The following is a 21441-nucleotide window of genomic DNA, read 5'->3' as shown; positions in this document are numbered from 1 at the left end:
ATTTTTTTTTTTTTTTTAATTACAAAAGTAGCTCTGACTACTGACTCCTTAAAAATCCCAGTGGCAATAATGCATTTTAAATTACATGGAGCAAGTAACAGGGGGTAAACAAAGCAAGTCACAGAGCAGGTGACAAACTCAGGACTATTGATATGTCCCTCTCTGCTCTATCCCAGATTCCACCCACATGACTGAGCTCTTGTTATCTACTGTCTTAGAGAGCACACCCACTGTGTTCCTTTACCATATTCTCATACGAAGCTGTGCTGTACTTTCTCCCTTAGTATTAAAATTCTACTTTATTTTAATTCACAAATGGCAGAATAACAGCCTTCCATGTTCTTAGGTAGCAAAGAAGCCCAACTTTCTGTACTTAAGAGAAGTAGCAGAGCATGAAGGTATTTTTATTTACTGCCTCAGTTTCAAAAACTGTGTTGACAGCAGTGAAGACACAATACCAGCCTGGGTAGGGAAAAGCAGATATCTCACAGTGCACTTCCCAAGTTACCCATCATTAGGAGTTTAGGTATCTTACCATTTCCATTATGAGGTGTCCACATACAAAGCACTTGTCTGCTGTTTGCTGAAAACCTGAATACTGTTAAAATGACAGAAAAGAAAGGATCATTAGTAGCCACTCCTCTAGCCATAGAAATACCTTTTAGATGAAGACTGTGCTATTTTCCAGCCTGTGCTGTGTATGACACAGGTTTGGGAGACAGTGACTCAGAAGCCTTTGCTCAGCTCTTGCAGCATGTTCAGAGATCAGTCTGGCCTTCTGATCCACTGCAATATTTCCACTGAGATTCTCCAGGTAACAGTATTATTGTAAGTTTGATTTATGGAAAGTTTGTGTTTGATATGCAGAAACTAGTTTGAGTTGACTCTTTTGGTGGTTTTTTTTAAATAACAGAGGACTCCTCTCCCAAATCCTGCTCAAATTAGCAATCTCAGACTTTGGACCTAGATTTCACTCAGTGCTATTTGCAAGCTAGAAAAATGAACCCAGACCCAAGAAGGATTTAGCTGCCTTGTGGATACCAAGCCTTCCAGCCAGGGAAGAATCCAGCAGTGGACTCACAGGAGCCTGGGCTCACTGCACAGTGTGGGCAGCAGTGAGGTACCTCAGAAGCATGGTCCAAGGCCCACGCTGCAGTGCCAAGGACACAGCTGTGGGGAGAGGCTTTGCCTGCCTGGGACCAAAGCTCTGTGTTCCCTGCCTGAGCAGTCCTGACCTTAACTTTGTGCTCCTGTCCCCAAAGCAGATCCTGTTTCTGATGCCAAGATCTGCTTTTTAGGCCTCTGTTTAGAGGTACAGAAAAACCATCCAGGTAGTCAGACTGACCTACCAAACCACAGCCTACAAACAAGAGACATCTTCCTGAGGAACTCCAGCCAAGTACGTTTGAAACTGGTGTTGGCAGGGGCTGAACTTTCCCCTCACCCTCTGCAGCCCCATCTCAGCTGAGAGCTGTGTCCCCCCTGCCAGGGAAGGGGTGCCCACCTACCTGGGGATGTTGCACAGTGATGCTCTTCTAGCAGAGCTCACCTGAAATGTGCTTTAGTTGCAGAACATAAAAGATGGGGAAGGAGAGGATGAATGCAAACCAGACTTCTCCCAGAACACAGGTTACTTGGCTCAGGCACCTAATGCATCCTCTGAGCCCAACAGAGTGTATATCTTGCTCCATTCCCCACTGGTTTAGTGGGGATTAACTGTCCCCCACCATGTCAAAAGCCTGTAGTTCCCTGCCTGGAGCTGCCATATGTTTTCTTTTTTATTAGAGTGAGGGGATTACATGCTATGTTGGATCAATAGGTAGGAGTCAAAATTATTGTTGCTATGCAGCAAAGTGATTATGTAGGAAAAGGTCTCATAGACACTTTGATGGGCGCAGAAGTCAGTAAATGATATAGCAGCTGTCACAGCCCAAAACTTACTGTGCCTTAAGAAACACAGCTCATGCAGTCTTAAGAAACTTTGAAACCTCCCTAGAAGAGATCAGGGTGTTGAGGAACAAATACAGGCAGTCCTAGCTGGCTATTTCTGCAGGATACTACTTTTATTTCCTTTTTTGTTTTTTTCTTACTGATGCAGAAAAAGGGTCTCACTGCTTGGGATGCTTCTTGGCTGCCCCATGGCTGAGTAACCCTCTGGCTAGACTGTTCCTAGGGCTGGGAACTCCAGGCTTACTGGAAACAGGTGGGCAGGTCCTAGTGACACAGACAGCGGAGGATTAACAACAGCACAAATCCAGCTAATTCTAAAATCCTGCTGGAATGAATTTACCAGTACCATCTGGCTGTCATTTGATAAGGAATGCAAAGGAGCATTCACCCAGCTATTGATTAAGAGGGGACCTTATTCCCCCGGAAAAGAATGGCATAGTGGTCAGATTAATGGCATTTATTGCTAATTAGATTGTCATAAAGTATACTGTTTGTAAGAAAGAAAGGCTTTGCTGACACAAAATCACTCTTTATATAAGTAACCCTATTAAATTAAAACCATGATTTGTTTTTAACAAGAGAATTGTTATTAGTCAAACACATCCAGAACTGGATTACCCCATTAAGAAGACACTGCAAAATGGCAGTAAGTCTAACAGCAGTGACAAAATATTTCCCAGGGTCAGAGAGCTGTCCTTTACCACTACACTCTTCTCTCTCCTGGTCACAGGGTCAGTCCCAGGTACACTGAAGGTCTGGTTCAGTGTGATCAGGGTTTTGGATCCAGGTCTGCTTGTATTTTAAATCTATTTGGGCTGGAAAAGAGTAACAGCCTCAGAGCCCAGCAGCACTGTTTTCTAGAGGATGGCAATGCTGTGGACACAGCTGCTAAAAGCAATAAATAACTTTCTTAACATTTCTGGAGCTTACTGTGAACTGCTTCTTTGCACTGTTTGATCCTAACTTGGAGTGTTCAAATAGAGCTACTGTACTAAGCTTTGAATTTTAGAAGCAGAATTTAAAAGTCTTAAAATACTAATTAAAATTGTCAACGTCTGTCTTTGAAGCACTCAATTATTAACAACCCTCACAGATCTTGTGTGTGCAATGGGAGAGGAGTTGTGACTTGCTCCAGACTGCAGACAAGGCAGAACAGCCTCTTTGCTGTCTCTCAGCACACCAAAATCCTCCTGGGGTGGCTCCCAGCATGGCTGGGAGGGAGAAGCTCTGGTGCCCCAGAGGTCACGAGCAGCTAACCGAGAGAGGAGAAGGTTTTGCTACACAGACTCGGAGCCCTTCTTATTACTGACAGAGTCAGAGGAGTAAAAAGAGCTTTTGAGCACAGTAGCCCCCATTCCCAATCTGGAGACATGAAAAACAGGCTGAGGTGAAGCAGTCAAGTGACACAGGCTGATAGGCAAGACGCTCATGGAGAAGCCAAATCTCACCTCTGGTTCCTGCTCCCGTGGTATTTCATAGGCACAGCTTCATTCAGGATCTAAGCAATGTGGAACTCAATTCTAGCCTTACTCTATAAGGGTTCCCTCTGTGCCAGGTTCTTAAAAAAAGTCTTTTATTGGCAGAGCAGTAAAGTGATGTAAATACAGACCAATCTCAGTCTGGATGGGAACAGTCAGAAGTAAGTCCATGGACACTCAATCCACAACAAATGGGAAGTGTAATTTTGAACTCTCCATAATATTCATTACAGATACTCCTTAAGCATACATAAAAACACTGAGAGAAGTTGTTATTAAAAGACCAGTTCTGAAATTCAAATCTGAAAATGAAGTGTTTCCCTTTACTCTCCCTTCTGTGACTCAGGAGTACAATGCTGGGTACGCCAGGATGCAATGAAAACAAAGTGCAAGTTGAAGAGCTGGCATATTATTTTTTCCTGATTTCTTAAGTCTGGTCTCAACTGTTTTCTCCCTTATTTACCTTGTCCTTGTCTTCTCTACCAGGATAATAAAATCTCATTTTATATGCACAAATCAAGACTTTGTAATTCAGCTCCTCAATGATACTTATATAAACTAAGTCTCTGGGAAGCTAAATAAACATTGAGAAATATGTTAATTACATTAGAATAGAAGGGTAAAAATAAAGTAGAAGACTTGGCTGGCTGAACTTTTCTTTTGTTTGCTGTCCAATATACTTTGATTACCAAACAGGGAAAAAAAAAAAAAAAGGAAAAAAAAATCCAATGATCCTGTTCAAGAGTCTTTGTTTTAATGTAAGAGGAAAACAAGACCCCTTCTGTCTTAGGCCTGATAGTATCTTCCTGTGATAATCTTGGGATTTATAACTCTTCTGCCTAATATTCAATATATCTGAAAGAAATTAGCAATGAATTTTGAGCATATAATGAACAATTATGCATGGAGGATAATCCCACCAAGTACTATGACAAACAATTTCTCCTGCCTGTTCTCAGTCCTGTAGCAAATCTTGGTTGTCTACCAGGGTCTTTTAAAGTTTGATGTTCCCATCATGGTTTTCAAAAGAAAAACATTCAGAAAATAGTATGCCTGAAAAAGGCTTCAGGACCCAAACTTTCTACCTTAGGCAATGTCAGGCCTTTGAAAAGACATGTCACTGCTCCTCCTTCACATGCCTGGCTGTGCCCAAGGAGGGGCTGCTGCTCTTCCCTGCTGTGATGCACTCAACGAAACAAAACCTTCCTCCTGGAAACAGACCCTGGAATCTCATTCAGGCCCCTTTGCTTCTTTGATGAGGATGTTCAAAACCTGCTGAAGGTTCGTGCAAGCAGAGCCAGTGGGTAACATTTCAGTGGGTGTGGCTGCTGCTGCCCCGGTAATGGTATGAAGCTGTAAAATCTCCAATTCACCGCTGCAGCACTGCACAGTCACCCAACACGGCTGCTCAGCCTTGAGACTCCTACTCTTTTAGGCTTTAAGAGCTTTTGAGCAGGATGATAAGGAGTTTTTGCCAAAATGCTTCAGGCATTTAATTCTGAAAACTAATTTCTGGATTGGGTGCTACGCTATAATGTATTCCAACCCCAGGCTGCCTGTAATCCCTCACAGATTCTCTGCTCCTTGGTTTCCCATTAGCAGAGCATCTGTCTTCTCACTGCTGTATTGTTTGCTCTCTGCATGGGACCCTTACTACATGAGACACAACAATGTAAGAAATTCATGGGATCGCATTAAGAGAGGGAACAAATATCAAATTTGGTTTCACACAGATGGGGTTTTGTTGTTGTTTTTTACACACATATTTAAATGCAGTGATTAAAATGAACTGGACAAAATAGGGTCTTCTTAGGCTCAAAGATAAAGGAGCCTCGTGGCAGGTGACAGGTTAACTAAAGGAATATAATCCAGAACTTTACTCTTGATCCTGCTGAAACCCTTTCATATATCCTGTTGCTTCACTGTGTCTTGCTGTCTCTGAGGAAACACTACACAGCAGTTTGCCTTCTTGCTTCTGTCTTTCCACTTTGTTATGTTTGAAGGACAAGGACGGGGCAGGGAGGGACTCCATGCTCTGCACAGAGGTAGCAGAGCTCTGGCCATGCACAGAATTCTGCCAGGAATTCCTCTGATCCTGAACTCTGCCAGTCAGGCATTTTACAGCCCTTGAAGAGACCAGCCATGTACCTACAGAGACCCTGGCTGAGCACTCACCAAGGCTACTTGCTGTGTGATTAATTAGGAGTCACTAATTATTTTCTTACCTATATCTTCCTTAATCAAACTCCTGTGGAAGTTTCAGTGATAATGATCAGGAAAAAAGGCTGAATCAACAACTTTAACTCTGCATCATATTACAGAGCCCAGCATTTACTGACTTGATTCACACTGTAAAGCACTTCACACTGCACAGGGCTGTGCTCTGCTGCAGGTTGTTTACTGTCACTGCTACCATCTACTGCATACACTGAAAGAAACTGTTTACACAAGAACCTATCTTCCTGGAACAAAAATTATCTGGATTTTATTCAAAACAGTTGTTGAGAGATTTCAATTCAGAACATAACAGCAGCTAATACCAATATTTACTACCAAAGTGGAAACATGTCACTTTCTTACATGGGTCTTTATCTAAACCCTCCCATAGAAAAAAATTAATGCTGTCTGCTTACAAGTGTTTGGCAGGAGTTAAGACATAATTAGAAAGAGCTCTAGTTCTTTTAAGTGTGCTTCAGTTATTGAAATTTACTTTCCAATGTAATATTAAGAAAAATGGATAGGCTGACTATTTGGATCACCATCTCAAGAGGAAATAGTGGAGTGATTATCTGGCATGAAACCAACTGGACGTGGTAACAGGCTCTTCCAACATTCCACCAGCAAATGTAATGTATGGGAGAGTTACAGAGGTAGCCAGTAGTGATACATCTCAGAAAAAAGCCTGTCTTTGCCTCTCCTTGTCTCCTTTGCCATGTCCCAGATTTAACAGTCTGCAACCCAGTTCAGCAGATGCTGAGCACCCTTTTAGTGAACACAGACTTACCCTGAAATTCCATCGCATTGTGTTTCTCTGTGTTATCACCTGGGCACAGGCACTGCCTGTGTATTGCTCTTTCATAAACCTGAGATATTTCAGGACTCCAGTTGTTTCCCCTTGTGGCCCCAGTGCTGCCCTGTGGTGAGTCCTGCACGTGGTGCTCGCAGCCTTCACCCTCAGCCTCTCTCATTTATGGACCCCAGCTTTAAAACTCTGTCCTCTGGGGTGAATCCCTGGGAGAAAACCCAGTTGCCCCTGAAGACAATGAGACTTCTGCCACCAGTTTCAATGGACTCATGACTTCTTGATCCAGGATACAGCACTCTGGAATTGTGTTGCAATAAGGGGCAAACCCAAATTGTCAGCTCTACAAACTCTTCAGGCTGATTCACATCCAAGTCCAGACTGCAGAGGCAGACTAATATTTCACCAATATCCCTAGTCAGTACAAAACTTGAATTTTAAGCCTATCTGCAATTTTGACCCAATGCTTCAATTCAGAATACCTCAATTAATCATCATTACTGTCAAACTAATTTATGAAATAAAGCCAGGACCACTGGCATACTACAAACTTAGGGAAAACTAAGGAAGAAAATTATTCAAATTTTTCTGGCAGGGAGGGGCTGGAGCAAGACATACACAAGCAGCAACACGACTGCACTCCCTTGTGCCCCTGTCAGGAACATGCTATGAACTGTCTGCCTTTGTTTTCAGTGGCAGCATCCAGGAGCACAGCAATGCTTGGCATTTGTGATGCCTTTGGAACCTTGTGTCCCAACCTAGAGCAACCAGCACCTTGAAAGCACTCACAGACTTCCTTATGCTTCTGTATATCAGGAATATTGCAGCAAATCCCTTTCTAAGCTTTGATTCCATCATTCTTGAAACAAATCAATAAACTCCCTTGTCTGTCCTCTGACTGGAATATGGCTTCTAACAGCAATTCTCCTCAATACAACATCGTCCCAGTTATCTAGAACTCCATGTGCTTTGTGAGTCCCATTACATAGGAAATGGACACAAGCTTCAACTTCAATCACTCACGTTTTCAACTGAGTTTCTTTTTTTCTAAGAGTCTCACTTAGCAGAAATGGGCTCTCTGACTAATGCACTAGTCCCAGGGCTCCCTCCCAAGGGGGATTTCCAAACATTTATAGTCACTGAGATGGAAAATCAAACCTCTGACTCCAGCTGACACCAGCTTCCATTACACTAAATAAAAACTATCTTCTGAGGGCCCCAACAAGTGGAACAGGCCATTTCCCACACTGCCAGGCTTGGAAAACAGCATGTGCACAAACTGAGAAGAAAAGCCTCATTAGTATTAATATTTACATTGCAGCCATACTCAGGGGCCCTGGCTGGGGTAAGAGTCTTGCTGTGTTTGGTGCTACAGGAGATGAAGGTGCAAGCCCTGCTCTGACGAGCTGCCCATCACTCAGCTGCTCCTGAGGTGAGATCCTGTCCCTTCCCCATGAAAGGCTGAGCATTTCCATTTCCCACCTGCCTCCTGCTCTTTCACACCCTGGTAACTTTTGCATTTCTGGTATCATTGTGACGTTCATGTCTGTGGATATGAGACAAGCCCCTCTATGTCCTCTGTAGCCAATTTCTGCATTGCAGAGCCCAGCAAAGAGAAGTGTCTCAGGTGGGGAGCAGTGGCTGCTGTAGGGGAGAAGGAGATCCAGAACCCCATCAGACTGGATGGAGGAGAAGGAAGGCTGGAGAGGGGCTGCAAGGGGCTCTGCTGGGGCCTTGGGCTGCTTGCCCTCCTCCTCCACAGCCCTCTCTGAGCACCCTCCCCGGGAGGGCAGGCAGAGGATACCCAAAGGCTCCTGCAGGTTTGCAATGCACTGAGTCTCCTTATGGCTGCCATGTGCAAAATGAAGCTTTTAGAGCCTTTCCCTTTGAGGATTTATGGCCAGAGCTCCTCCAGTCTTACTCACTGAAATGGATGAACAGCTCTAGATGAAACTTTCAACAACTAATGACAGCAAAGTCAGCCAGAGGCAAAAACCTAGCATGAAGAAGTTCAGCCTAAATTAATAAATTTGGCAAAGTTTTAAGACAGTGAGTGAAAGAGAAAATCTTAAAAGGGGAAGTTTCGGATGACCTTACTGCAATGCACTGCAGCCTGTGGTGTCTGTAATAGGTTATTTCCAGAGCATCTGAGCCTCTTCCAATAGTGCATTAAGCAATGTAACTAACATCTGTCACAAGGTTCATTTTCCCTCTCATCTCCTCCCTCGGGGGAAATTCTCTCATTTCTTAACCTCTGCTGGACCCCCACTCAATAATATTCATTACCTCAAGAGAAGAAGGGAAAGCCTATCAAAAAGAGAAAAAAAAAGAAAAGAGATAGATAGTTGATCTAAGATTCAGGCTGCTTTGGTGACATTTTTAAAGTGTTGTTTGCCAAGCAAAACAGCATTTAAAATTTTTTTCTTTACATGATATTTAAGAATAGAAAAAGAAAGACAAATTTAAATTATTTTTCCTTCACCCATGATTATGCAGCAATTTATCAACAAAATGAAAAAGGAACATCTGACTGGGATTATTTATTATACAGTAAGGCATTTATTTTTTGTTCACTTCACCAGGAACAGCGTCTCTGTTATGGCTAGTTAGCCATCTGTGTCCAAAGAGCTTTCAGGAAAGGATTAAACTGTCATTTGTTTTATTTCATTTCATGAAATAACAGCTCCTAACAGGGCTGGGGCAAGACTTGGATATTGCTGGACTTGTTACTTTAAGGTGGCATTTAAAGAATAACTGGATGTTCCCTAGAGCTAAAGCAAAGCAATGTAAAGTGTGGGGGGTTGTGTTTGTTCTTTTTGCTCCTCACACATGCAGTATCGTACTGGAAATGGCACAGATCAGGCAATCTCTTAGGCAGAAGTAGAATTATCCGTGTATTTATTTTTCTTAATCTGATTCATTCACTTCATTCAATTAGCCAATAAGGCTTTAAGCACTGAGAGACTGTGCAGCTAATCAGGGCTGGATGCAGGAGGCTGACAAGAATAACCCGGGAAGCAGAAGTATTCCACCTCCTCCAGGTGCAGGGGAATCCCAGCCACCCATTCCCAGCCCCACAGAAGGCAGCACTGTGGCATCCCTTGCCCACCTACAACTGCACAAGTGGGGCAAAAAACTTCTGGCACTTCTTCCCTGCAAAGAAAGAGTAGAATAAGCCACCTGGTGTGGAGACCCTGCCCTCAGTAAGAGCAAATGTGGGAAAACTGTTTGCCAGGAGGATGCACCCTGTGGCCCTCGCAGGGGCAGTGTGGGGTGTCCTGGGGTAGCCTCACAGTGCTCACCAGGAGCACCAGCATCAGCTCACCCACGACCTGTGCCCACAAATCAAAAGCATTTTTTCTAAGAAAGGGGCAAATTTGGAAAGTTTGATGCCAGCAGCTCCTCATGCCACACTTTTACATACTGATTTTTTTGGAAGCTCTCAGTAGCCAAAGCTCTCAGGCACTTGCTGTGCTTCAAGTGACAACTGTGCTCTCAAGAGCCACACATCTGAAAGGATCAGAGAATAGGTTTTTTTCAAGGTCTTAGCTTCAGGGAGCACACGTGACACTGCAGTGAATTCCACACAGCACCTGTGATTGAGTGGAAGAGCTGATCTGTCAGGAGTGAGTGGTAGTTAAGGAACCAGGTATCCCATCTGAGCCACTGGCTGCAGCTCTGGAGACTGCTCCAGCAGAAGCTGGTCTGGCACACCAAAATGTGGTACTGCAGGAGAAATAAAATACTGACATCTATAGGATGTTCAATATTTCTAGCAGCTACAATAGGGAGAACCCCATAAATAATATCTTCACTATCATTTTCTGCGTTCGTTCACATCAAGAGCCATTTTGGCTTTTCTGCCCATCACTGTTCAGGGGCTACTCATTGCAGCCCCAAAATCACTGTGTCCTGCCTGGCCTGGCCTGCAGGACATTCCCAGTGTGCCTCCAGGGATGACAGGGAAAAAGCACCTGCAGCAAATGAATGGGATAAACAGAGGCAGCAGTGGAGGTGGACAGAGCTCTGCAGGAATGGCAGCCTCCCTGGGAAGGGGACAGGCTCTCCTCCAGGTGCCACCACCTCTGTCCCCCACTGACAGGACAGCAGCTTCCCCTCTTTCAAGGGATACCCCTTGCAGGGAGGCACATGAGGGGCTCAGTCAGGCCACTGCTGCCTCAGTGACACTGTGAGCAAGGGAACACCGACCTCTCAGCCCGACCCTGGGAGTCCCTGGAAGGATCACCGGGCACACACAGCCCGTGCCCACCTGGCTGTCACCAGTGCCCCAGTGGGACAGCACTGCGCCTCCTGCCACACCTGCTGAAGCTGCTCTGCTTTCTAACCCTTGCCATGTTTGAAATAACCTGGGCACGGGCTGAGGGGCTGCAAGCCCACAGAGCTGTGACCCTGCTCCCAAGCCAACAGGAGCATCCAACTCTCCTGATCAATTCCCAGACAAACAAAAGCCAAGAAAGAGGAAGGACTCCCATGGCAAGCTGCGTTTTCTTAGCAGCAATACAATTATAATGCAGTTAGACTGTATCTGTTTACATTCCCAAACTGAAATAATCTTTTTCTTATCCCCTTGCCTTAACTTCCCTAACATTCCACCACCATGGTGTCAGCAGGGAACCCTCTGCACTGTAATGGAGCTGCACTAAAGAACGGGTCATGGTAGAGACCAAAATTAGCAGTTATACAGAAAAGGCGTTTCATTTTCTGATTTGGACTGGAAATGCCTCTTCTTAGAAAGGATTGGGTTTCTCAGTGTTCAAGAGGAAGACCTGGGAAGATGAAGTAGTTAAAATAATTTCCTCTTTAATGGCTATTTTGCACCCTGTTTCCTTTCAACTTTGAGAAAAGCTTTGTGCTTTCCCTGTTCGAAGAATGCGAAATAGGCAAGGTTGTTTGATTTCATTAGTGATACCATACAATTCCTAGGATTCTTGCTATGACGTTTGCTCAGGAGAGCTGAGAGAAGATGCAGTTACTTCCTGAGAAGCTGCAAGATTACCACAAGCAGCAATCATGTCAGAATTTGGTTTCTTCACAGACTTACACAGTGTCCCTTCATCTGCTTCTCCCCCATCCCTCTGCTGCTGGGAATCTGCTAAAACACACCTGTAGGAAGTCTGGGCTTTAAAATCTGTGCCTTAAATGTCCCAACAGTTCCCTAACTTGCAGAAAGTTTATTCCTATCAGGTCCTTAATCTCCCATTTTCCTGGGAAAATCTCTGCAAGTATCTTCCTTCAGAAACCCACTATAGAACATGCCTGAACTAAAGAGTCACCCCATGAAAACTGAATGTTCTCCAAAAGATTAAGATTTTTAGATTTAAAATTCTTGTGTTTAGGCTGAAATTACAAGCTAGTAACAACAATCATGTCATTAAATCTGGATGAAAGGTTTTGATCATGGGGAAAGTACATTCCAACACAGTTCAAATGAAAAATCTCAAAGGTTTGAGCCCCTCCCTCTCACACTCCATCTCTCTCCATCTCCCTGTGCATCTGCAGAAACACAGTAAAGAAAGAGCTGAAAAAAGCAAGGAAGAAAAAAGAATTTTCTCTCCAGAATGCAAGCAAAACAACAACAAATTATAACAAATGCTTATTTTCTGCACAGAACACATTCTGGTTTCTTTTCCAACAGGCTCCAGCTCACAGTAAAAGTGTAACACATGAAGGCAAATATAGCTTATTTTTTAGAAATTTCCATGATTTTTTATAGATTGCATTTGTGAGAAATGCATTTGTGCACTTTGAAGTGCCAGTAACAATTTTGTTGTGGGATATACTTCTAATAATTCCTTTGCAAACAGCATGATTATATATTCATTAGAAATGGAAAGTTGTTCTAGAAGACCCAAGCTTCTAAATTAATGGTATTTCAACAAATAAGGTGGCATAAATTCACCATACTGATTGTCCAATTCATCTTCCTCTAAGCTAAAATATATCATTGCTCTCTAATTGCAATTCTCAGCCATGCCATCCTTAATCTTAAATTTAAATGGTCTGCACTTACCAAATTATTTGTGGTGCACTGCACAATTCTCACCCTTAATTGCACGAATATTTTATTTTTGGAACAACACAGCTCAGCAACAGGCTTCATTTTTCCTTTCCTGACTTAGTCTCCATTAAAGTAAAGCATTTACAAAGGCCCTGTGAGCAGGGAGAGAACCTGAGTTGCCCCTCCATGGTCAGCAGCTCCCAGCTAATCACAAGTCAGCCCCAGAGCCCCGTGAGCAGAGCTGTGATTAAACTGTGCCTCAACAAAGCAACTTTGTGCACAGCCCCGACGTGCTCCCGGCACAAACGTCTCCCTCCTGTTATGATTGGTATTCCCCAGATGTTTGACTCCGAGCTCAGCCTTGGCAGGAAAGTCTCTGTGGCTGCAATTCAAGTCCCAGGCTTGAGCAGCTCCAGTGTTTATTCTCATAATTTACACTTTGTGATGGCTTATGGACAGTTACGTACTTGGTTTTACAGCCACCACTTCAAACCAAGGAGTCAGTGGCAAATGCTTCCCCATTCCACCACTGCCAGGAGGCCCTGCATCATCAACTGTCTCTCAAAACAACAAGCCAACATAAAAGAACAATTTGCTCTAGAAAGAATTAAAAAAAAAAGCCTGAAATCTTACTTACTAGGAAGTCTTCTTCACAGTACACCTTGCCATTGACATTGTAGAATGCTTTTCCTCGTAGTCTTCTCCCTGTTGAAACACAGGACCATCAGAATTTTGTTCTTCATCCCCAAGCCCAGTTGCTCAGCATGCAAAGTGAAAAGCACACCTCCTGTACCTGTCTGTGGGGTCTGTTCCTGGCCCCTCTCTTCCCTGGAGGGCCCATCCAGAGCCAGGGCTGAGGGTCAGGCTCTTGGCCCTATCTGGCCTTACCAAATCCAGTACCAGCTAAATGTTGGTACCTACTAAATGTTACCTTTAAGTGCAGGTTATGGAACCCAGCTGATAACAATTCCTGAAAAACTTGCAATCTAAGCTCAAAACTCACTTTGGGAAAAAGGCTCCTTTGCAAATTGAGACAATTTTCTTGGCAGGTAAAATCCCAGCAGGCTCACATCCACTGCAATCAACAGCAGCAGCATTTGTCTCCAAAGGAGAAAAATAAAGGATACTGCATATGGATGTTCCTACCCTCAGAAATATTAATAATCAACACCACAGCAGTTCCCTGCGACATTAAAGCAGTACAAGGCACACACGACAGAGTGAAGGGCAGTAAAATCACACAGAAAACAAGAGATTTTGTATTCAAGTTTTGACATTTGCCATTTCATTAGCCCGTGTGGAACTCACTGACAAAGCCTGTGATAGTCATTACTGATGGCTCCCTTTGGCTGACAAAGCCTGTGACAGTCATTAACTGATGGCTCCCTTTACAGTGGAGAAATGTACAGCAGACTCCAGAGAGTCCCAACAGAAAGGATTCAAACCAGGAATTCAAGAACTATCAAGCACAATCAGCTTGTAGATACAGCAGATCAGAGCAGTCTTACACCAGAGCTGCTCTGTTGAAAGCAGTGCTGCTTCACCAGTGTAAAACCAGAGAGGGAGAGGGGAAACCACACTCATCCCAACTCACCTCATTCCCACTCTGCCAGGTCCCACTGGCCAAAGCTCCCAGGTGTGTGGGAGCTCTCAGCAGCCCCTGATGGGCAGCAGCTGCCTTGGGCTGTGCCAGCAGCCACATCGGGCAGGGGAGAGGGCAAGAGGAATTCACAGACCACTGCCAGAGCTTCACTCCATGGAATCAGCCTGGATGTCTCCTGCAGCTCCACCAGGAACATCACCCATCTCTGTGGAGCATTTGACGCCCAGGGCCGGCAAGCTGAGCCAGCTTGGAGGGGCAGAGTGCTCTCCATGGTTTCCATAAACAATGTTGAGGAAAATATGATTAATTTTCAGTGCTTGAAAGTGCCTTTTACACATTGCCACTGTGATGTGATCCTGGGAAACAGTGTGTGGCACAAAGGAGTTGGGATCTGGGCTGATGCTTTTGGGAAATCACATGCTGCATGTGGTTGTCTGGTGGTTTTACTGTCGTGGCTGGGGGAAATGCTTCTTTTGTGTGCACATTCTTGGGCTGTCGATCTCACAGGCTGCTGTCTCCATACTGCTGGTAGGTGGAGTCAGCTCTTGTTTGTCTTTCCAGCTGCCCAGTGGCTCTAGAAGGGACCGAGACCCTGGGGACATGGGTAACATGCTCATCCCCTCTGAGAGTCTTAGGTAAATAAAACTGGGCCATCCCTGAACAAGGCACGGGGACAACAGACAGGGGACCTTGGGGCCTCTCTCAACTGTTGAAGGAGCAACCACATCTACATCTTCCCTCCTGCTTGTCAAAGCTGTTTGTAAACCTCTCTAGGGAAAGGTAAAGTACATGGGACGAAAGGAAAAAAGGAAAGAGGCCAGAATGACTTTGTAAAGGACATGTTGTCTCTGTCAGATCCAGGCTTGGCACACAACTTGTGTTTAGCTGGTAGAGATGAAGTGTCCACGCAGAACAGGGAGCTGCCTTGGATGTGCTGGTGCAGCTCAGCTGGGTGTTTGCTGCAGGGGAAGGAGCACTGCCCATGGGCCAGCACACACCACCGTGCTGAGGAAGCAGCAGAGCTCACCTGGGACAAATCCCAGAGCCAGCTGCTGGAGGATCTCTGCACGAGAGCAACGTGCCAGAGCAGAGGCACCAGCATCTCCCAGGGCACTGCAGGAGGGGCAGGAGTAGCTCCCACTCTAGCTCAGCCTGCTGAGGTTCATAGGAACGGCACAAATCCTGGTCCCGTTCTTTCCTTGGCACAGCATGGAGCCAGTGGGGTCAGCGCTTTCCTGGACTGGGATGGAGTGGGAAGCCTCTGAACCAAACCAACAAGGCAAAGCCAGTGTTCTGGAAGGCCTCTCAGACAGCTCAGGTGTCAGCTGCACCTGGCAGCTGCCTGCCCTGTGCCTGGCCCCATTGTGAATGTCCCCATCAGCCCTGCACTGGTGGCATCCCTGCCCTGCCAGCCCCCCTGCCCAGCACACAGAGCTGCTCTCCCTGCCCTACACCTGCCATCTCTGCACCACACTGCACTCCCAGCACGCCATCTTTCAAAACTGAGGGAAAATACCCCATTTTTCAGCTGAAAAAACCCCAAACATCTATTAGGGAACTGACCTGCCTAAACTCATAAAGTAGCCAAGCAGCTTGCTCACATGATAATGACTATTACTAAGAATGATTAATAAGATTGACAGGCCTTTTACCTTAGAAGAGTTTCATTCAGGGACTGTACAACAATTATCTTATAAACAAGAAACAGCAAGTTATCACTCAAACAACCATGAATACCTAGATTGACTTCTACATTCTGCATTTTAGAAATAAAGGCAAAAATGTACATTCCCCTGCCCTCCAGAAGGGCTGACTAAATGACAGCACTGAACATGGTCAAACACCACCCTTGGAGTGCCTGGGCATCATGTGCAGACTGCAACCAGGAGGGAAGTGCAGGCAGTTGCAGCCAGGGAGTCAGGAATCCCGAGGAGAGGCAGTGCTGGTGCCCCCAGCCCCGGGGCAGCAGGGTGGGTGGAACACCTCGATGCTGGGATGTTGGGATGCTGGGATGTTGGGATGCTGGGATGTTGGGATGCTGGGATGTTGGGATGCTGGGATGTTGGGATGCTGGGATGTTGGGATGCTGGGATGTTGGGATGCTGGGATGTTGGGATGCTGGGATGTTGGGATGCTGGGATTCTGGGATGCTGGGATGCTGGGATGTTGGGATGTTGGGATGCTGGGATTCTGGGATGCTGGGATGCTGGGATGTTGGGATGCTGGGATGTTGGGATGCTGGGATGTTGGGATGTTGGGATGTTGGGATGTTGGGATGCTGGGATGTTGGGATGTTGGGATGTTGGGATGCTGGGATGCTGGGATGCTGGGATGTTGGGATGCTGGGATGTTGGGATGTTGGGATGTTGGGATGCTGGGATGTTGGGATGTTGGGATGCTGGGATGTTGGGATGCTGGGATGTTGGGATGTTGGGATGCTGGGATGTTGGGATGCTGGGATGTTGGGATGCTGGGATGTTGGGATGCTGGGATGTTGGGATGCCTGCCCTGAGCTCCAGGTGCTGGACAAGGCGGCTTCAGCTCTCAAGGTCCTGGAGCAACTTGGGGACCTGCACAGCACCAGCCTGTCCTGTGTAGCTGTAATCTGTTACTGTCAATTAGGCAGAAATTACGAGTTAAACCCCTCTGATGTTCCTTTAGCCAGCTGAGCCGAGCACCTGGCCAGCCAGGGAAGGTAACATCACCCTGCCCACTGGCACACAGGCCCTGCTGCTTGGCTTTCCTTTGAATGACTGCGTCTAGCCAAGCCTGGTTACTATTTGCTTTCATAATATTGAAACAAAAAAAGTCAAGAGCTTCTGACAAAACCTGATGCAACTTGCTGACGGCTCATTACAATAACAATGAGCAGCCTGGCGGAGCTCAGGAGTGTGGGGTTTCACAAACCCCGCTCCTCCTGCTGGATTCCCACCTTGTGCCGCCCTGTCAGACCAGTTTGCAGCAGCAGAACAGGGAATGCACAGGGGGAGCCACCGGCTGTGGGCAGCTCCTGACACCAGCAGCAGCTTTGAAGGGAAGCCCCTTCTCCCCCGAGTGCTCTTCAGCACTGTTCTCCCAGAGGAAACAAAGCTGTGGCACTGCCAGTGACAAACAGGTAACTTCATTTCCTGACACCCCACCTTGCAGCAGGCTAAGGAGTTCCACCACCTCGGGTGGGAGGCAGAGACCTCACAAACACTCCAGCAAACAGTGCAAACATTCACCAGATAATCTAGCAGATAATCAAATGAAAGCTAGAAATTACTATATCCCAAGGAGTGATCACAACTGGTGATTGCAACCACCATGACAAACATCCGAAAGAATGCAGGTTTGTGGAACTCTTAAAAAAATTTAAAGCAGAACCGTCTCTAAGTGTTAAACAGTGGTTTGGACATTTAACCAGTTTATAAGTCTCTGTTATTTAAATGTATCAATTACTTCCTGCACAATTTTTATCTCCTACATGTCATAAACTAAAAGGAAGGAATGGGAGAGCTGCTCCGTTATCAAAGGAACAACTCAAAAGACAGCTTGCAAAAGGAAAAATGACCCCCAGTTGACACAGTCTGTCCACAAGTATTCTCCCCAGTCTCCACAAGGCTTTGCTGGGTGGTGAAAACACACCAGCCAGAAAGCCAAGACAGAGTAAAAGCTTTTTTCCAATGCTGTCTCAAATGCTGCTCCAGGACCCCATTGAACAAAATGTGAATGAGCCCAGGTTTTACAGTCTTGGGGACACGGCCCAAAAGAGCACTGAAGCGTCCTGACCCCTCCCCTCTAGCCAGGAAAATATCTTCTGAGCCCTCCCTGCTGAATATTTGCCTGTGGGGAGGTCAGCTTATCAATCACAGCCTTCAGTGGAAGATCTCCTGTCTGACACAGCACGGATGCAACCGGATCAGGGGCTGACACCCCCTCGCTGCTGTAAGACAGAGATAGGAATGTTTCACTGTCACAGCAGGGTTATTAGACCTAATTACTGTTTGCAGCATGCTTTGAAGTTGAAAAGTGCCAAGCATTATTATAATATTTTAAGTACTTTGATGATTGAAAACACACAACCCTTTGGTAATCATGATTTAGTAGCACTGTAGAGTAAGCAAGTTCATGTGAGAAGCCTGCATTGTCTCCATGCCTGACGCTACTCAAACACAAACAGCTCCCCTCTGACATCATGGGAATGCTGCAGCCCCAGCCCTGCCTCCCAGATAATGCCTGGTGCATCCCAGAGATCAGCAGCGTGCGGAAAAACCCACAGCAGAGCACCCCCTCACCACCAGCATCCCTCTCGTGGTATTCACAACAGTGATGTGCCTCTTTTAACTTCATGTGGGAAAGGCTCAGTGTTAGAGGGGACAAAGAGTGAAGTGACTAATAATGTCCTGTTATTTCTGATGTCACAGCTGTGTGGAATAAGGATAATATATTTTAGCCACAAAATGTAATTAAACCTTCCCATATGGAGTGCAATCCAAGAGTTCAGTTGTAGGTATCACTACTAAAGATGGGAAATTCGTTAAAGCAGAGCTAATTAACAGTCTGAACAGCCCAAGTTAACACTGTGGAATATCACTTCAGAGCCTGCCATTCCTGTTGGCTGGGGACAGGGCTGTGCAGCACAGAGGAGGTGCAGGCAGTGAGGGGTGCAGGCCACGGGCAGCTGCAGGACCAGGCAGGGTGGCTGTCCCTGCCCTGCACAGCACCAGGGCCCGGCCAGAGCCTCCAGCATGGCAATGACTGCTCCCTGCCTTGGCCCTGGCCAAGGGGCACCCAGGAGCTCCTGACTTGTCTCACAGCAGTAAGACAGATTCACAGCATCCTTCTTTAACAGCTCTTTCTGAAGGAAAAAAAAATTGCTTCTCTCCTTGAGATTCTTCCTCCTTCCTATTTAATGAACTGTCAGTGCTAAGGCTGATGGGGACACGCAGTGACATCTCTGCTCTGGGAGCTCTGGTCCATGACTTGCCCAGCTTCCTGAGTGTGGCAGCCCAAGCTCTTCATGCCTGGCTGACCAAAGAACTGTGCCTGTTTTAGTTAGCAATATTAAACATGGACCTAATTGCTTGTTAACTGCTTCAGACACCATCTCTGCAGTGACTGATGTGACACCAACACCAGGACTTGTCTCATCCCAGCACCTTGAGTGACAGTCTCCCAAAGCCTTCAGACTACAGTGTAAACACACACACACACACACACACACACACACACACACACACACACACACACAGGATTAATGCACAACATTTGCTCAAATATTTCCCAGCTGCCTTAATGGTGAAGGAAAATTCCAATGTATTGCCCAAAGCCCCATGCTAGTGGAACCAGACACAAGGAGGCTTGAGCTGAGCAAATGCTTCTGCCTGCCCACTGCCCACCTTGCCACACTCTTCATCACTGTTCAGTGAAATGTAAACTTTAACCAGGCCAAACCTGGCTTTTGTTTTGCAAAACTCCCTGGCTCTTGGTCTGGGGCTGCTTGGATTCTGAGCTGCTCTGTGGTGTACCCAGGGCTGCCCACACTCCCAAAGGCACTTTTCCAGCCCAGGGTCCTCCCAAAGGTCCTGCCCACAGCAGCACCACAATGGGAACCACTGCCCACCAACCTCTGGCACACGCTGCTGTGCTCTTGGCATGCAAGCAGGGACTGTCCCTCTCACCTGTGTGACACCACCTGAGGACTGAGGAACTGGGATACACAGAACTCAAAAGCTGAAGGGCAAGTGAAACCTCCAGAACCCAAACCAGCTCTCCACAAATCTCTAGGTTGGACAACTACTATTTATGAACAGTGGAAGCTAAATTTTAAGTCACCAGATGAGTCCAGGAGGTGAAACTTCAAGAGAAATACCAAGTTCTACAAAACTAATAAATAATTGAAAACATTAAGTAATAACAAGCCACCCCTGCTACCTCCTCTTCCCAGACACCTCTGGCTGAAACAGGAGCAGAATTTCACCCAGGAGAGTTGTTTTCTTTTAAGCAGTAAAGGAGGTTTGCCTGCCTAGGAATTGAAGATGTGCCAAAAGAAAACAAAAGCTTCTAATACTTTTTCTTTATTTGTTACCATTCCTCTACTCACGTGTGAGTTTGGGCCTGCAGTTCCCCATCCATCCCTCTGGCTTACACTGCCTCTCTGCACAGAGGTTTCTTTCCACAGGCTTTGTGCCACTCCACCCATTGCGAGCGGGCAAACTGAGGCTGCTTTAGCCTCTCAATTACTGTTAATTAAATTTTTCTCCTCGGTCTCCTACAGTGGACTCACACAAAGCCATGGAGCACAAGCTCTCCATGCCGGGGTCCTGTGATGAAGCTGCCACCACAGTCAGGGTGCCAGGAGGGGACTGAGCTCCAGCCCAGCCTCTGGGCTTGGAGAAATTTCCATCCCCCCACTGCCAAGGCCCCCTCCCCTCCTCACAATGCTCAGGCTTTGTGAAAGAAGGGGTGAATTTCTAGGGTTTTCAGGGGTTTTAAGATAGGGGAAGAAAACAATCAATGCCAAATTCCTTTGAATAGAAGATACTGCATGTTGGCAGAAGCCACTTTTCACAGACTCCAGTCGTTTGAAATCTGAAACACTAAAAAGTGGCTACTGTGGATGTGCTGTATTCTTTTCAAAGCAATCTGGCACACAGTTTTGCTCCCCTGTTCCAGGACCCAATCCTGCATTCCTTTCACGCTCAGACTCCCATTGACTTTAAGGAATGCAGGATTGGATCATAAATGTGTGCTTTACTCACACAATAGCTCCTCATGGTTACGATCTATTGAGAAAGGCACACTTTAAAAACCATTTGGAATTGCAGGCTCATCCACCAGGCCAGAATGCCTGTAAAGATCTCCCATTATTTGAGGAAAAATGCTCAGTGTCTGAACTGCACACACACACACTCTCACACGTTTTCCTGGTTTCAAGCTGCAGGCACAGCTTAGCTTGAGATGCATCAAAATATTTTGAGCACTGACCTGATAGCTCCTAAAGAAACTGCGTGTAATTTTAGGTTTAAAAAAAAAGCAAAACTCCAGGGAAAGAAAAAAAAAAAAGCCACCAAAGCAAACGTATAAGCAGCTGAATCTTAAGGTCGGTTTTTCAGAGAACTTTTGTAAAAGCCTCTAAAGACCTGCACTGGCTAAGACAAAACAGAGCCTTGCACTGCTATTTTTGAGGATGCTGTATATTGAGTTACAAGGCTATTACGATGCAAATCTCAAATGTACAAGCTTTTTACTCGGCCATAAACACAAAACAGTATACATTGTCCTTTCAGAAGAAAAGGTTTGCTGCTAAAATAGCAGAAGCCCTACGTAAATAACCAACATTCTTTCTGCCTGAGGTCACTGACTTGGCCTATTCAATTCCAGGCTA

The 21441-nt window shown here is 45.8% G+C and overlaps 1 protein-coding gene across 1 annotated transcript in view; it reads right to left on the bottom strand.

The window, feature by feature from the left end:
• The window catches only part of WTIP (WT1 interacting protein), an 85492-nt gene that overhangs the window by 11736 nt on the left and 52315 nt on the right, over window positions 1-21441 (bottom strand). The window contains exons 3-4 of the mRNA XM_021536706.4: window positions 13107-13174; window positions 536-598 (exon numbers count right to left, since the gene is read on the bottom strand). Of these exons, the coding sequence (XP_021392381.3) occupies window positions 536-598; window positions 13107-13174 (131 nt within the window). The remainder of the gene's footprint in view (window positions 1-535; window positions 599-13106; window positions 13175-21441) is intronic.

The sequence above is a fragment of the Lonchura striata genome, chromosome 11 (assembly GCF_050655825.1).
Source record: "Lonchura striata isolate lonStrDom1 chromosome 11, ASM5065582v1, whole genome shotgun sequence".
NCBI classification, from domain to species: Eukaryota; Metazoa; Chordata; class Aves; order Passeriformes; family Estrildidae; genus Lonchura; species Lonchura striata.
The sequence above is the reverse complement of the archived record's forward strand: the minus strand, read 5'-3'. Positions and strand labels throughout refer to the sequence as shown.